This window comes from Oncorhynchus mykiss, chromosome 27 (assembly GCF_057628025.1).
Source record: "Oncorhynchus mykiss isolate SJ-2025 chromosome 27, ASM5762802v1, whole genome shotgun sequence".
Taxonomy (NCBI): Eukaryota; Metazoa; Chordata; class Actinopteri; order Salmoniformes; family Salmonidae; genus Oncorhynchus; species Oncorhynchus mykiss.
In genome coordinates, this window is record NC_143048.1 from 47,333,117 (window position 1) to 47,351,545 (window position 18,429).

The 18,429-nt window shown below is 41.5% G+C and overlaps 1 protein-coding gene across 5 annotated transcripts in view; it reads right to left on the reverse strand.

The window, feature by feature from the left end:
• cog6 (component of oligomeric golgi complex 6) overlaps positions 1-18,429 on the reverse strand; it is a 233,091-nt gene that overhangs the window by 191,802 nt on the left and 22,860 nt on the right. For all 5 annotated transcript variants that reach the window (XM_090224018.1, XM_090224019.1, XM_036964969.2 and 2 more), the window contains 3 exons: positions 7,225-7,419; positions 5,313-5,383; positions 3,737-3,830 (listed from right to left, as the gene is read on the reverse strand). In XM_090224018.1, coding sequence (XP_090080144.1) covers positions 3,737-3,830; positions 5,313-5,383; positions 7,225-7,419 — 360 coding nt within the window. The remainder of the gene's footprint in view (positions 1-3,736; positions 3,831-5,312; positions 5,384-7,224; positions 7,420-18,429) is intronic.

An 18,429-nucleotide genomic window follows, 5' to 3' on the forward strand; every position in this document is an offset into this window, starting at 1 on the left:
CAGAGTCCAGTCTCTGTCAGACAGAGGAGGCTGCATGATAAACAGAGTCCAGTCTCTGTTAGACAGAGGAGGCTACATGATAAACAGAGTCCAGTCTCTGTTAGACAGAGGAGGCTACATGATAAACAGAGTCCAGTCTCTGTAAGACAGAGGAGGCTACATGATAAACAGAGTCCAGTCTCTGTCAGACAGAGGAGGCTGCATGATAAACAGAGGAGGCTGCATGATAAACAGAGTCCAGTCTCTGTAAGACAGAGGAGGCTGCATGATAAACAGAGTCCAGTCTCTGTTAGACAGAGGAGGCTACATGATAAACAGAGTCCAGTCTCTGTTAGACAGAGGAGGCTGCATGGTAAACAGAGTCTCTGTTAGACAGAGGAGGCTGCATGATAAACAGAGTCCAGTCTCTGTCAGACAGAGGAGGCTACATGATAAACAGAGGAGGCTGCATGATAAACAGAGTCCAGTCTCTGTAAGACAGAGGAGGCTGCATGATAAACAGAGTCCAGTCTCTGTTAGACAGAGGAGGCTACATGATAAACAGAGTCCAGTCTCTGTTAGACAGAGGAGGCTGCATGGTAAACAGAGTCTCTGTTAGACAGAGGAGGCTGCATGATAAACAGAGTCCAGTCTCTGTCAGACAGAGGAGGCTGCATGATAAACAGAGGAGGCTGCATGATAAACAGAGTCCAGTCTCTGTAAGACAGAGGAGGCTGCATGATAAACAGAGTCCAGTCTCTGTTAGACAGAGGAGGCTACATGATAAACAGAGTCCAGTCTCTGTTAGACAGAGGAGGCTGCATGGTAAACAGAGTCTCTGTTAGACAGAGGAGGCTGCATGATAAACAGAGTCCAGTCTCTGTCAGACAGAGGAGGCTACATGATAAACAGAGGAGGCTGCATGATAAACAGAGTCCAGTCTCTGTAAGACAGAGGAGGCTGCATGATAAACAGAGTCCAGTCTCTGTAAGACAGAGGAGGCTGCATGATAAACAGAGTCCAGTCTCTGTCAGACAGAGGAGGCTGCATGATAAACAGAGTCCAGTCTCTGTAAGACAGAGGAGGCTGCATGATAAACAGAGTCCAGTCTCTGTCAGACAGAGGAGGCTACATGATAAACAGAGTCCAGTCTCTGTTAGACAGAGGAGGCTGCATGATAAACAGAGTCCAGTCTCTGTCAGACAGAGGAGGCTGCATGATAAACAGAGTCCAGTCTCTGTAAGACAGAGGAGGCTGCATGATAAACAGAGTCCAGTCTCTGTTAGACAGAGGAGGCTGCATGGTAAACAGAGTCTCTGTCAGACAGAGGAGGCTGCATGATAAACAGAGTCCAGTCTCTGTCAGACAGAGGAGGCTGCATGATAAACAGAGTCCAGTCTCTGTCAGACAGAGGAGGTTGCATCCATATACAAGAAGTCACCATAATCAATAACAGAGAGAAAAGTGGCCTGAACAACCTTCTTTTTAGTCATAAGCGGGAAACCTTATTATGAAAATAAAAACCCAATTTCAATTGAAGTTTTGTCACCAGATTATCCACATGAACTTTAAAGGACAACTTGTCATCCAACCACATATCCTGGTATTTGTAGGATGACACTTTTTCAATAAGCCATCAGACGTGACAATGCTAACCTTCTCTGGCAGAGTTCTAGCTCTGGTAAAAGGTCATGAACTTAGTTGTTTCTACATCCAAGACCAGTTTGAGACCATAAAGGGAGGCCTGCAGTGACTGAAAAGCAGTCTGCAGCTCTTCAACAGCCTGAACCAGAGAAGGAGCACATGAATATAGAACTGTATCATCTGCATATAGATGGAACTTTGCTGGTTGCATCCCATTTCCCAAATCATTGAGAACAACACAGGACCTAAAATGGAACCCTGGGGCACACCTTTATTAATCTCTAGACAACTAGACTTGTGATTGTCAGTATATAACACATTGTGTTGTGTCAGAAAGGTAGACTTGTGATTGTCAGTATATAACACATTGTGTTCTGTCAGAAAGGTAGACTTGTGATTGTCAGTATATAACACATTGTGTTCTGTCAGAAAGGTAGACTTGTGATTGTCAGTATATAACACATTGTGTTGTGTCAGAAAGGTAGACTTGTGATTGTCAGTATATAACACATTGTGTTCTGTCAGAAAGGTAGACTTGTGATTGTCAGTATATAACACATTGTGTTCTGTCAGAAAGGTAGACTTGTGATTGTCAGTATATAACACATTGTGTTCTGTCAGAAAGGTAGACTTGTGATTGTCAGTATATAACACATTGTGTTGTGTCAGAAAGGTAGACTTGTGATTGTCAGTATATAACACATTGTGTTCTGTCAGAAAGGTAGACTTGTGATTGTCAGTATATAACACATTGTGTTGTGTCAGAAAGGTAGACTTGTGATTGTCAGTATATAACACATTGTGTTGTGTCAGAAAGGTAGACTTGTGATTGTCAGTATATAACACATTGTGTTGTGTCAGAAAGGTAGACTTGTGATTGTCAGTATATAACACATTGTGTTCTGTCAGAAAGGTAGACTTGTGATTGTCAGTATATAACACATTGTGTTGTGTCAGAAAGGTAGACTTGTGATTGTCAGTATATAACACATTGTGTTGTGTCAGAAAGGTAGACTTGTGATTGTCAGTATATAACACATTGTGTTGTGTCAGAAAGGTAGACTTGTGATTGTCAGTATATAACACATTGTGTTCTGTCAGAAAGGTAGACTTGTGATTGTCAGTATATAACACATTGTGTTCTGTCAGAAAGGTAGACTTGTGATTGTCAGTATATAACACATTGTGTTCTGTCAGAAAGGTAGACTTGTGATTGTCAGTATATAACACATTGTGTTCTGTCAGAAAGGTAGACTTGTGATTGTCAGTATATAACACATTGTGTTGTGTCAGAAAGGTAGACTTGTGATTGTCAGTATATAACACATTGTGTTCTGTCAGAAAGGTAGACTTGTGATTGTCAGTATATAACACATTGTGTTCTGTCAGAAAGGTAGACTTGTGATTGTCAGTATATAACACATTGTGTTCTGTCAGAAAGGTAGACTTGTGAGTGTCAGTATATAACACATTGTGTTGTGTCAGAAAGGTAGACTTGTGATTGTCAGTATATAACACATTGTGTTCTGTCAGAAAGGTAGACTTGTGATTGTCAGTATATAACACATTGTGTTCTGTCAGAAAGGTAGACTTGTGATTGTCAGTATATAACACATTGTGTTCTGTCAGAAAGGTAGACTTGTGATTGTCAGTATATAACACATTGTGTTGTGTCAGAAAGGTAGACTTGTGATTGTCAGTATATAACACATTGTGTTCTGTCAGAAAGGTAGACTTGTGATTGTCAGTATATAACACATTGTGTTGTGTCAGAAAGGTAGACTTGTGATTGTCAGTATATAACACATTGTGTTGTGTCAGAAAGGTAGACTTGTGATTGTCAGTATATAACACATTGTGTTGTGTCAGAAAGGTAGACTTGTGATTGTCAGTATATAACACATTGTGTTGTGTCAGAAAGATTAGTTCCTAAACCAATTTACTGGCCCTTCGCTGAGACCAATGTTACTGAGTCTAGCTAGCAACAATTCATGGTCAACTGAATCAAAGGCATTTGATAAATCAACTTTAATCCACATTAATGCACTTTTTAATCAAGTGCATTAATGATTTCATATATATATATTTATATAAAGGTGTGTGTGGTGCTTACTTGTAGAGAACAGGGCGGTCCTGCAAGGCCTCCATAGCCTGACTAAGCACTGGACTGATGTCACAGGACTCCTGGGTCAGACCACGACACTCATCTAGAGAGAGAGAAAAGAGAGAGAGAGACAGAGAGAGAGAGAGACAGAGAGAGAGAGAGACAGAGAGAGAGAGAGAGACAGAGAGAGAGACAGAGAGAGAGAGAGAGAGAGAGAGAGAGAGAGAGAGAGAGAGAGAGAGAGAGAGAGAGAGAGAGATTAGAATGTGTCAGTACTTAAATGCTAAATCTCGCAATATGGGGTGAATCCTACCTAGGTCACGCATCAACGTCAATGGGAGACTAAGTGAACACGTTAGCATTAGGTTAGAATTCAGTCCATGAACCCAGTCGGTGTATGAATGAATGAGAGGATGGATGAATGAATGAGAGGATGGATGAATGAATGAGAGGATGGATGAATGAATGAGAGGATGGATGAATGAATGAGAGGATGGATGAATGAATGAGAGGATGGATGAATGAATGAGAGGATGGATGAATGAATGAGAGGATGGATGAATGAATGAGAGGATGGATGAATGAATGAGAGGATGGATGAATGAATGAGAGGATGGATGAATGAATGAGAGGATGGATGAATGAATGAGAGGATGGATGAATGAATGAGAGGATGGATGAATGAATGAGAGGATGGATGAATGAATGAAAGGATGGATGAATGAATGAAAGGATGGATGAATGAATGAAAGGATGGATGAATGAATGAAAGGATGGATGAATGAATGAAAGGATGGATGAATGAATGAAAGGATGGATGAATGAATGAGAGGATGGATGAATGAATGAAAGGATGGATGAATGAATGAATGAGAGGATGGATGAATGAATGAGAGGATGGATGAATGAATGAGAGGATGGATGAATGAATGAGAGGATGGATGAATGAATGAGAGTATGGATGAATGAATGAGAGGATGGATGAATGAATGAAAGGATGGATGAATGAATGAAAGGATGGATGAATGAATGAAAGGATGGATGAATGAATGAGGATGGATGAATGAATGAATGAATGAGAGGATGGATGAATGAATGAGAGGATGGATGAATGAATGAATGAAAGGATGGATGAATGAATGAAAGGATGGATGAATGAATGAAAGGATGGATGAATGAATGAGGATGGATGAATGAATGAGAGGATGGATGAATGAATGAGAGGATGGATGAATGAATGAAAGGATGGATGAATGAATGAAAGGATGGATGAATGAATGAGAGGATGGATGAATGAATGAGAGGATGGATGAATGAATGAAAGGATGGATGAATGAATGAGAGGATGGATGAATGAATGAGAGGATGGATGAATGAATGAGAGGATGGATGAATGAATGAAAGGATGGATGAATGAATGAAAGGATGGATGAATGAATGAAAGGATGGATGAATGAATGAGAGGATGGATGAATGAATGAAAGGATGGATGAATGAATGAGAGGATGGATGAATGAATGAGAGGATGGATGAATGAATGAGAGGATGGATGAATGAATGAGAGGATGGATGAATGAGTGCTCACTCTGTGTCCAGCGGTAGAGCTGTTCATAGGACGTCTCCTGTAACACAGCCATCTGCTCCATGATGTCCAGCCTGGATGGGAGACACGTTTAACAACCGGAATAAGAAAAGGCATATTACAATTGAGTTTCACATACAGGGCATTCGGAAAGTATTCAGACCCCTTGACTTTTTCCCCACATGTTGTTACGTTACAGCCTTCTTCTAAAATGGATTAAATAAAAAATTAAAATCCTCAGCAATCTACAAACAATACACAAAATGACAAAGCAAAGAAATTGGTTTAGACATTTTAGCTAATTTATTCAAAGTAAAAAGCAGAAATACCTTATTTACATAAGTATTCAGACCCTTTGCTATGAGACTCTAAATGGAGCTCAGGTGCATCCTGTTTCCATTGATCATCCTTGAGATGTTTCTACAACTTGATTGGAGTCCACCTGTGGTAAATTCAATTGATTGGACTTGATTTGGAAAGGCACACACCTGTCTATATAAGGTTCCACAGTTGACAGTGCATGTCAGAGCAGAAACCAAGCCATGAGGTCGAAGGAATTGTCTGTAGAGCTCCGAGACAGGATTGTGTCGAGGCACAGATCTGGGGAATGGTACCAAAACATTTCTTCAGCATTGAAGGTCCCTAAGAACACAGTGGCCTCCAAATGCAAGAAGTTTGGAACCACCAAGACTCCTCCTAGAGCTGGCCGTCTGGCCAAACTGAGCAATCGGGGGAGAAGAACCCGATGGTCACCCTGACAGAGCTCCAGCGTTCCTCTGTGACGATGGCAGAATCTTCCTGAAGGACAACCATCTCTGCAGCCCTCCACCAATCAGGCCTTTATGGTAGAGTAACCAGACGGAAGCCACTCCTCAGTAAAAGGCACATGACAGCCTGTTTGGAATTTGCCAAAAGGCACCTAAAGACTAAGACCATGAGAAACAAGATTCTCTGGTCTGATGAAACCAAGATTGAACTCTTTGGCCTGAATGCCAAGCGTCACATCTGGAGGAAACCTGGCACCATCCCTACGGTGAAGCATGGTGGTGGCAGCATCATGCTGTGGGGATGTTTTTCAGTGGCAGGGACTGGGAGACCAGTCAGGATCGAGGCAAAGATGAACGGAGCAAAGTACAGAGAGATCCTTAATGAAAACCTGCTCCAGAGCGCTTAGGACCTCAGACTGGGGTGAAGGTTCACCATCCAACAGGACAACGACCCAAAGCACACAGCCAAGACAATGTAGAGGTGGCTTCTGCACAAATCTCTGAATGTCCTTGAGTGGCCCGGCTAGTGCCCGGACTTGAACCCGATCGAACATCTCTGGAGAGACCTGAAAAGAGCTGTGCAGCAACGCTCCCCATCCAACCTGACAGAGCTTGAGAGGATCTGTAGAGAAGAATGGGAGAAACTCCCCAAATTCAGGTTTGCCAAGCTTGTAGCATCATACCCAAGAAGACTCGAGGCTGTAATCTCTGTCCAAGGTGCTTCAACAAAGTACTGAGTGAAGAGTCTGAATACTTATGTAAATATGATTTTTCAGTTATCAAATTATCAAACAATTCTAAAAACCTGTTTTCACTTTGTCATTATGGGTGATGTCATTATGGGCTATTGTGATGTCATTATGGGGTATTGTGATGTCATTATGGGGTATTGTGATGTCATTATGGGGTATTGTGATGTCATTATGGGGTATTGTGATGTCATTATGGGGTATTGTGATGTCATTATGGGGTATTGTGATGTCATTATGGGGTATTGTGATGTCATTATGGGGTATTGCACATAGACTGAGGTAAAAAATAATAATAATAAAAAAAAATGTTTATCCATTTTATAACAAGGCTGTAATGTAACAAAATGTGGAAAAGGGGAAGGGGTCTGAATACTTTCCGAGTGCACTGTCTCTCACCCTGCAGTCTGCTGGTTGGTCCTCAGGAGAATCCTGACATCTTCATGGATGTTCTTCACTCTGCTCAGAGCCTTGAAGAAGTCCTCCGTGACGGGTGCGTCTCTTACCCCTCGTAGTGTGTCCATCTCTTCAGAGGACAGCTGGAACTTAGACAGGAAGGCCTGAGCCACCTGGGACCGCACCTCTAAACGATGACTGGGAGGAGATAACGACAATTTTAGACTTCGTAAAAGAGGGTGTGTGCGCAGGCTTTAGTTTCAGCCCAGCCTTAACACACATCTGGTTCCGCTGAGCTAATCAGGAGGGAGGGGGCCTTGATGATCACAGTTGATTAGTTATGGCTGGACAAAAAGCCTGCACACACTGGGATCACGGAAACAAAGAAAGAAAGGAGAATGAGTCAGTGTGACCAAGGAGGAGTAATGTTTCAAACTAACACTAGGTGGCAGTCACGCACCTTTAATAGCCACACAACCTTTGACACTGGCTGAATTACAGTAGCAGGAGGTGAAACAGTGGCTGAATTACAGTAGCAGGAGGTGAAACAGTGGCTGAATTACAGTAGCAGGAGGTGAAACAGTGGCTGAATTACAGTAGCAGGAGGTGAAACAGTGACTGAATTACAGTAGCAGGATTTGAAACAGTGGCTGAATTACAGTAGCAGGAGGTGAAACAGTGGCTGAATTACAGTAGCAGGAGGTGAAACAGTGGCTGAATTACAGTAGCAGGAGGTGAAACAGTGGCTGAATAACAGTAGCAGGAGGTGAAACAGTGACAGAATTACAGTAGCAGGAGGTGAAACAGTGGCTGAATTACAGTAGCAGGAGGTGAAACAGTGGCTGAATTACAGTAGCAGGAGGTGAAACAGTGGCTGAATTACAGTAGCAGGAGGTGAAACAGTGGCTGAATTACAGTAGCAGGAGGTGAAACAGTGGCTGAATTACAGTAGCAGGAGGTGAAACAGTGGCTGAATTACAGTAGCAGGAGGTGAAACAGTGGCTGAATTACAGTAGCAGGAGGTGAAACAGTGGCTGAATTACAGTAGCAGGAGGTGAAACAGTGGCTGAATTACAGTAGCAGGAGGTGAAACAGTGGCTGAATTACAGTAGCAGGAGGTGAAACGGTGGCTGAATTACAGTAGCAGGAGGTGAAACAGTGGCTGAATTACAGTAGCAGGAGGTGAAACAGTGGCTGAATTACAGTAGCAGGAGGTGAAACGGTGGCTGAATTACAGTAGCAGGAGGTGAAACAGTGGCTGAATTACAGTAGCAGGAGGCTGAATTACAGTAGCAGGAGGTGCAACAGTGACTGAATTACAGTAGCAGAAGGTGAAACAGTGACTGAATTACAGTAGCAGGAGGTGAAATGGTGACTGAGACGGAGAAAAGAATAATGGGAATAGAGAAAGAGCAACACGACACAGAGAAAGATTCTGGCCAAGTCTAGGACACAATCAGCCACGACAAAAAAAAGAGCAGTTCGACTGTGTTTCAATGGATCCCTAGTGCACTACTTTCCACCAGGGCTCATAGGGTAGTGGTCAAAAGTAGTGCACTACTTTCCACCAGGGCTCATAGGGTAGTGGTCAAAAGTAGTGCACTACTTTCCACCAGGGCTCATAGGGTAGTGGTCAAAAGTAGTGCACTACTTTCCACCAGGGCTCATAGGGTTGTGGTCAAAAGTAGTGCACTACTTTCCACCAGGGCTCATAGGGTAGTGGTCAAAAGTAGTGCACTACTTTCCACCAGGGCTCATAGGGTAGTGGTCAAAAGTAGTGCACTACTTTCCACCAGGGCTCATAGGGTAGTGGTCAAAAGTAGTGCACTACTTTCCACCAGGGCTCATAGGGTAGTGGTCAAAAGTAGTGCACTACTTTCCACCAGGGCTCATAGGGTAGTGGTCAAAAGTAGTGCACTACTTTCCACCAGGGCTCATAGGGTTGTGGTCAAAAGTAGTGCACTACTTTCCACCAGGGCTCATAGGGTTGTGGTCAAAAGTAGTGCACTAATGTAGGGAATGGAGTGCCTTTTGGGACACGTCCCTATCCCTGTGGCTTCCTCCAAACAATAGGAACCACGGCAACCACCCTAGTCAGGGAGGGAACTCTGTCACAGTCCATGATGACAACTCTGGGCCTCTCTTTCTCCCTCTGTCCAGCCCATGATGACAACTCTGGGCCTTTCTCTCTCTCCCTCTGTCCAGTCTATGATGACAACTCTGGGCCTCTGTCTCTCCCCCTCTGTCCAGTCCATGATGACAACTCTGGGCCTCTCTCTTCCTCCCTCTGTCCAACCCATGATGACAACTCTGGGCCTCTCTCTTTCTCCCTCTGTCCAGCCCATGATGACAACTCTGGGCCTCTCTCTTTCTCCCTCTGTCCAGCCCATGATGACAACTCCGGGCCTCTCTCTTTCTCCCCCTCTGTCCATACCACCTAGCTTCTCTCATTCTCCCCCTCTGTCCATACCACCTAGCTTCTCTCTTTCTCCCCCTCTGTCCATACCACCTAGCTTCTCTCTTTCTCTACCTCTGTCCATACCACCCAGCTTCTCTCTTTCTCCCCCTCTGTCCATACCACCTAGCTTCTCTCTTTCTCCCCCTCTGTCCATACCACCTAGCTTCTCTCTTTATCCCCATCTGTCCATACCACCCAGCTTCTCTCTTTCTCCCCCTCTGTCCATACCACCTAGCTTCTCTCTTTCTCTCCCTCTGTCCATACCACCTAGCTTCTCTCTTTCTCCCCCTCTGTCCATACCACCTAGCTTCTCTCTTTCTCCCCCTCTGTCCATACCACCTAGCTTCTCTCTTTCTCTACCTCTGTCCATACCACCTAGCTTCTCTCTTTCTCTCCCTCTGTCCACACCACCTAGCTTCTCTCTTTCTCCCCCTCTGTCCATACCACCTAGCTTCTCTCTTTCTCTCCCTCTGTCCATACCACCCAGCTTCGCTCTTTCTCGCCCTCTGTCCATACCTCCCTCTCTCGTTCTTCCTCTATCCCGTTCCCCCTCTCGTTCTTCCTCTCTCCCATTCCCCCTCTCGTTCTTCCTCTCTCCCATTCCCCCTCTCGTTCTTCCTCTCTCCCATTCCCTCTCTCGTTCTTCCTCTCTCCCATTCCCTCTCTCGTTCTTCCTCTCTCCCATTCCCTCTCTCGTTCTTCCTCTCTCCCGTTCCCCCTCTCGTTCTTCCTCTATCCCGTTCCCTCCATGTTTCTCTCCCATTCCCTATCTCGTTCTTCCTCTCTCCCGTTCCCCCTCTCGTTCTTCCTCTATCCCGTTCCCTCCATGTTTCTCTACCATTCCCTCTCTCGTTCTTCCTCTATCCCGTTACCTCCATATTTCTCTCCCTTGCACTGAAACCCTACCCAGCTCTACAGATCCAAATCCCCACCCTGTCTAAGTTCAGCCACAGCGTGGACCGTATAACGTTATATTACAGAGAAATTAAAATTCTCGTCTGCTTCCTTTTCCCTTAATAGCACGTTTCACAACCAGAAACCAACTTTAACCTTTAACCTTTCGGTTACTAGTCCAACTCTCTATCCACTAGATGTTATGTTTATATCTGAAAAAATAAAACCTTTAGGCCTATATTAGTCAACCAAATTATGAAATATTCCAATGCTATTTAATATCTAAATATTGCTGGAGGGGGTTCCCCCAAAGGAACTGGGAAGTATGATGTAATATCCTGCGGCAGAGTGAGTTAAAGGGGAAATAACTTCACCAGATGAGTTGCATTTTGAATTCAGGAGACAAGTCTGGAACCATTCTATGGAAACCAATATCTAAGGTACATCTCTCTAAAAACATAATCTGGGTCTGTATCTCCCTAAAAACATCATCTGGGTCTATATCTCTCTAATGTTACATCATCTGGGTATATATCTCTATACTGTTAGATCATCTGGGTCTATATCTCCCTAAAAACATAATCTGGGTCTATATCTCTCTGTTACATCATCTGGGTCTATATCTCTATACCGTTACATCATCTGGGTCTATATCTCTATATAATGTTACATCATCTGGGTCTATATCTCTCTAATGTTACATCATCTGGGTCTATATCTCTATACTGTTACATCATCTGGGTCTATATCTCTATATAATGTTACATCATCTGGGTCTATATCTCTATAATGTTACATCATCTGGGTCTATATCTCTCTAATGTTACATCATCTGGGTCTATATCTCTACATAATGTTAATCATCTGGGTCTATATCTCTATATAAGGTTACATCATCTGGGTCTATATCTCTATACTGTTACATCATCTGGGTCTATATCTCTATATAATGTTACATCATCTGGGTCTATATCTCTCTAATGTTACATCATCTGGGTCTATATCTCTATACTGTTACATCATCTGGGTCTATATCTCTATATAATGTTACATCATCTGGGTCTATATCTCTATATAATGTTACATCATCTGGGTCTATATCTCTCTAATGTTACATCATCTGGGTCTATATCTCTACATAATGTTAATCATCTGGGTCTATATCTCTATATAATGTTACATCATCTGGGTCTATATCTCTATACTGTTAAATCATCTGGGTCTATAGCATCATCTGGGTCGATATCTCTATATAATGTTACATCATCTGGGTCTATATCTCTATATGGTTACATCATCTGGGTCTATATCTCTATATAATGTTACATCATCTGGGTCTAAATCTCTATATAATGTTACATCATCTGGGTCTATATCCCTATATAATGTTACATCATCTGGGTCTATATCTCTATAATGTTACATCATCTGGGTCTATATCTCTCTAATGTTACATCATCTGGGTCTATATCTCTATATAATGTTACATCATCTGGGTCTATATCTCTATATAATGTTACATCATCTGGGTCTATATCTCTATAATGTTACATCATCTGGGTCTATATCTCTCTAATGTTACATCATCTGGGTCTATATCTCTATATAATGTTACATCATCTGGGTCTATATCTCTATAATGTTACATCATCTGGGTCTATATCTCTCTAATGTTACATCATCTGGGTCTATATCTCTACATAATGTTAATCATCTGGGTCTATATCTCTATATAATGTTACATCATCTGGGTCTATATCTCTATACTGTTAAATCATCTGGGTCTATAGCATCATCTGGGTCTATATCTCTATATAATGTTACATCATCTGGGTCGATATCTCTATATAATGTTACATCATCTGGGTCTATATCTCTATAATGTTACATCATCTGGGTCTATATCTCTCTAATGTTACATCATCTGGGTCTATATCTCTATATAATGTTACATCATCTGGGTCTATATCTCTATAATGTTACATCATCTGGGTCTATATCTCTCTAATGTTACATCATCTGGGTCTATATCTCTACATAATGTTAATCATCTGGGTCTATATCTCTATATAATGTTACATCATCTGGGTCTATATCTCTATACTGTTAAATCATCTGGGTCTATAGCATCATCTGGGTCTATATCTCTATATAATGTTACATCATCTGGGTCGATATCTCTATATAATGTTACATCATCTGGGTCTATATCTCTATATAATGTTACATCATCTGGGTCTATATCTCTATATAATGTTACATCATCTGGGTCTATATCTCTATATAATGTTACATCATCTGGGTCTATATCTCTATATAATGTTACATCATCTGGGTCTATATCTCTATATAATGTTACATCATCTGGGTCTATATCTCTATATAATGTTACATCATCTGGGTCTATATCTCTCTAATGTTACATCATCTGGGTCTATATCTCTATATAATGTTACATCATCTGGGTCTATATCTCTATATAATGTTACATCATCTGGGTCTATATCTCTAAATAATGTTACATCATCTGGGTCTATATCTCTATATAATGTTACATCATCTGGGTCTATATCTCTATATAATGTTACATCATCTGGGTCTATATCTCTCTAATGTTACATCATCTGGGTCTATATCTCTATATAATGTTACATCATCTGGGTCTATATCTCTATATAATGTTACATCATCTGGGTCTATATCTCTAAATAATGTTACATCATCTGGGTCTATATCTCTATAATGTTACATCATCTGGGTCTATATCTCTCTAATGTTACATCATCTGGGTCTATATCTCTATATAATTGTTGGACTTCAGGCTATTACACACAGCTTTGTTCTGTGACATCCAATACTTCCTTTAGTCAGGTACAGTTTAAGGATTCTTTCTGTGGAGGTTCTCTCTAGGATGTCATGTCTGGGAGTGATGAGACATTCCTGAACCTGCTGAGGCATCAGCCCCGGAAGAGGGGATACTTCTCTCCCTCCCATACTAGAAACTTCTAGAAGGTACGTATGTATATTCTCTCTCTCTCCCTAAGGGAAAGCTTAGAGAGACATCAAAAGTTACCGCAAAAGTTAACGCATGAGACAAGTGGAGGACACAGGAGCCTCTTAAAGAATAAGTTACAGGTCTGTGAGAACCAGAAATCTTGCTTGTTTGTAGGTGACCAAATACTTATTTTTCCACCATAATTTGCAAATAAATTCATAAAAAATCCTACAATGTGATTTTCTGGATTTTCTTTCCTCATTTTGTCTGTCATAGTTGAAGTGTACCTATGATGAAAATTACAGGCCTCTCTCATCTTTTTAAGTGGGAGAACTTGCACAATTGGTGGCTGACTAAATACTTTTTTGCCCCACTGTACGTCTACTACATCAACATGATATAGGTCTACTAGACAACATTATACAGGTCTACTAGGCTACTACTATGTGTCTAATCCTGGCTTCAAGAGTGCCACCTGCCGACATCTCTATTGTAAGTTTTTACAAGTGTAAAATAATGTTGTTACAAGAGTAACCTAATTACATTGGTGTAAGAGCAACTAAATGTAAGAGGTTCTCTCTTCAATCCCCAACTTCATACTGGCTTGTACAGTAAATCATCAACTGTCATTGTTACTACCTCTGTGTGTGTGTGTGTGTGTGTGTGTGTGTGTGTGTCCATGCATGCCCTCACAGAGGTCCCAACCTAATTAACAGTATCAGATAAGGAATTGCTCAGGCCTCTCCGACAACAGTACAGTCAGCCAGCATATAACATCCCCCATCACACACACGCCAAGCCGACCGTATACTGCTGTCGTCCACAATGTGTACGCAGCTTAACTACCAGACCTACGCTAGGGCCACGTGTTAACCTACCTAATGATGTAGGTCTACTACATCCACATGATATAGGTCTACTACATGATATAGGTCTACTACATGATATAGGTCTACTACATCTGCATGATATAGGTCTACTACATGATATAGGTCTACTAGACAACATTATATAGGTCTACCACATCCTATAGGTCTACTACATCCACATGATATAGGTCTACCACATCCTATAGGTCTACAACATCCGCATGATATAGGTCTACCACATCCGCATGATATAGGTCTACCAGACTACATGATATAGGTCTACTACATCCGCATGATATAGGTCCACCAGGCCACATGATATAGGTCTACTACATCCACATGATATAGGTCTACTACATCCACATGATATAGGTCTACTACATCCGCATGATATAGGTCTACTACATCCACATGATATAGGTCTACTACATGATATAGGTCTACTACATGATATAGGTCTACTACATGATATAGGTCTACTACATGATATAGGTCTACTACATGATATAGGTCTACTACATGATATAGGTCTACTACATGATATAGGTCTACTACATCCGCATGATATAGGTCTACTACATCCGCATGATATAGGTCTACTACATCCACATGATATAGGTCTACCAGACTACATGATATAGGTCTACCAGGCCACATGATATAGGTCTACCAGACTACATGATATAGGTCTACCAGGCCACATGATATAGGTATACTAGGCTACATGATATAGGTCTACCAGACTACATGATATAGGTTTACCAGACTACATGATATAGGTCTACTAGGCTACATGATATAGGTCTACTAGGCTACATGATATAGGTCTACTAGGCTACATGATATAGGTCTACCAGACTACATGATATAGGTCTACCAGACTACATGATATAGGTTTACCAGGCCACATGATATAGGTCTACCAGGCCACATGATATAGGTCTACCAGACTACATGATATAGGTCTACCAGGCCACATGATATAGGTCTACCAGACTACATGATATAGGTCTACCAGACTACATGATATAGGTTTACCAGGCCACATGATATAGGTTTACCAGGCCACATGATATAGGTCTACCAGACTACATGATATAGGTCTACCTGACTACATGATATAGGTTTACCAGACTACATGATATAGGTCTACCAGACTACATGATATAGGTCTACCAGACTACATGATATAGGTTTACCAGACTACATGATATAGGTCTACCTGACTACATGATATAGGTCTACTAGGCTACATGATATAGGTCTACCAGGCCAGATGATATAGGTCTACCAGGCCAGATGATATAGGTCTACTAGCCTACAAAGGCTGGCTGGCTCAGCTACACACGTCGATCTCCAACAGACTGTCCAATGCTCTAAAGTTTCTATCCATCTGATGCTTTGATTCATAAAAAACAGTTTTTTTTAGTTTAATGTGAAGGCACCGTCAATGCTAGGCCTGCAGAGAAGCGCTACAGTTATTAGCCTGTACATTTATATGACTGCATAAACAGAAATAAGTGAAGCACAGCGCCCGTCCCGATTGCCATCCTATTTCCTTTAGAGTGCATCACTTTTGATGAGGTCCCCATAGGCCTCTGGACAAACGTAGTGTACTACACCTTAAAAGTTCATTTGTGGAATTTCTTTCCTTCTGAGGCCAAATCAGTTGTGGTCGGTAGGGCCTTCCATCGTGAAGCCGGTTGAGAGAATGCCAAGAGTGTGCAAAGCCGTCATCAAGGCAAAGGGTGGCAACTTCGAAGAATCTCAAATATAAAATATATTTTGATGTGTTTTAACACTTGTTTTTTTTTGGTTACTACATTATTCCATATGTGCTACTTCATAGTTTTGATGTCTTCACTATTATTCTACAATGTAGGAAATAGTCAAACTGAAGAAAAATCTGACTGGTACTGTTTGTGTTTTTATATTATATATATATATATATTTTATGTGTTTCCACCTTTATTAACCCTCCTAACCCTACCACCCCTCTCCTAATTGGAGTAAACTAATTAACTCTTCTACTTCCATCTTATACATACCATATTCAGCTAAAGTCAGAAGTTTAAATACACTTAGGTTGGAGTCATTAAAACTCGTTTTTCAACCATTCCGCAAATTTCTTGTTAACAAACTATCGTTTTGGCAAGTCGGTTAGGACATCTACTTTGTTCATGACACAAGTCATTTCTCCAACAATTGTTTACAGATGGATTATTTCAGTTATAATTCACTGTATCACAATTCCAGTGGGTCAGAAGTTTACATACACTAAGTTGACTGTGCCTTTAAACAGGTTGGAAAATTCCAGGAAATTATGTCATGGCTTTAGAAGCTTTTGATAGGCTCATTTACATAATTTGAGTCAATTGGAGGTGTACCTGTGGATGTATTTCAAGGCCAAGCTTCAAAGTGCCTCTGCTTGACATCATGGAAAAATCTAAAAAAAATCTGCCAAGATCTCAGAAATAAAATGATTGACCTCCGCAAGTCTGGTTCATCCTTGGGAGCAATTTCCAAACACCTGAAGGTACCACATTCATCTGTACAAACAATAGTAGACAAGTATAAACACCATGGGACCACGCAGCCGTCATACCAATCAGGAAGGAGACACGTTCTGTCTCCTAGAGATGAACATACTTTGGTGCGAAAAGTGCAAATCAATCCCAGAATATCAGTAAGGGACCTTGTGAAGATGCTGGAGGAAACAGGTACAAAAGTATCTATATCCACAGTAAAATGAGTCCTATATCGACATAACCTGAAAGGCCGCTCGGCAAGGAAGAAGCAACTGCTCCAAAACCGCCATAAAAAAGACAGATATGGGCGGTTTGCAACTGCACAAGGGGGACAAAGATCGTACTTTTTGGAGAAATGTCCTCTGGTCTGATGAAACAAAAATAGAGCTGTTTGGCCATAATGACCATCGTTTTGTTTGGAGGAAAAAGGGGGAGGCTTGCAAGCCGAAGAACACCATCCCAACCGTGAAGCACGGGGGTGGCAGCATCATGTTGTGGGGGTGCTTTTCTGCAGGAGGGACTCGTGCACCTCACATAATAGATGGCAGCATGAGGCAGGAACATTATGTGGATATATTGAAGCAACATCTCAAGATGTCAGTCAGGAAGTTAAAGCTTGGTCGCAAAGGGGCCTTCCAAATGGACAATGACCCCAAGCATACTTCCAAAGTTGTGGCAAAATGGCTTAAGGACAACAAAGTCAAGGTATTGAAGAGGCCATCACAAAACCCTGACCTCAATCCCATAGAAAAATAGTGGTCAGAACTGAAAAAGTGTGTGCGAGCAAGGAGGCCTACAAACCTGACTCAGTTACACCAGCTCTGTCAGGAGGAATGGGCCAAAATTAACCCAACTTATTATGGGAAGCTTGTGGAAGGCAACCAGAAACATTTGACCCAAGGTAAACAATTTAAAAGCAATGCTATCCAATACTACTTGAATGTATGTAAACTTCTGACCCACTGGGAATGTGATGAAAGAAATAATAGCTGAAATAAATCATGAAATTTCACAAAACAAGTTGTGTTTTGTAGGCAGGTCCAAAAGTAAATAGAGAAACGGACTAAAGAATTAAATCAGATAGATTTTTCAATATAGACAGGTATTTACCTTTCCATGGTAGCAAGACCGTATCCATTTTTGCAAACGTTCTATAACAATGTATTGGAGAGGGATCATTTCTTTCTTCCGGGATATGAATACCGAGAATGTCCACTTCACCGTCAGGCCATTTTATCGGTAATGTAAAAGTTTAAAAAAAATGTGTGATCCAATACATAATAAAGTACACTTAGAAAGGTATCTTGGCAATTCTACACAGTTTGGCACGGAGCTGAGAGACAATTGCAGTTTTAAAGCTAATTTCCCTTTTGCCTGTTCCTCTGCTAAAAACATTATAACAAAATCAATGGCCGTGTGCGCTGGTTTATGACTGGTTTACGGAGTTTTCAATTCTCCCTGACA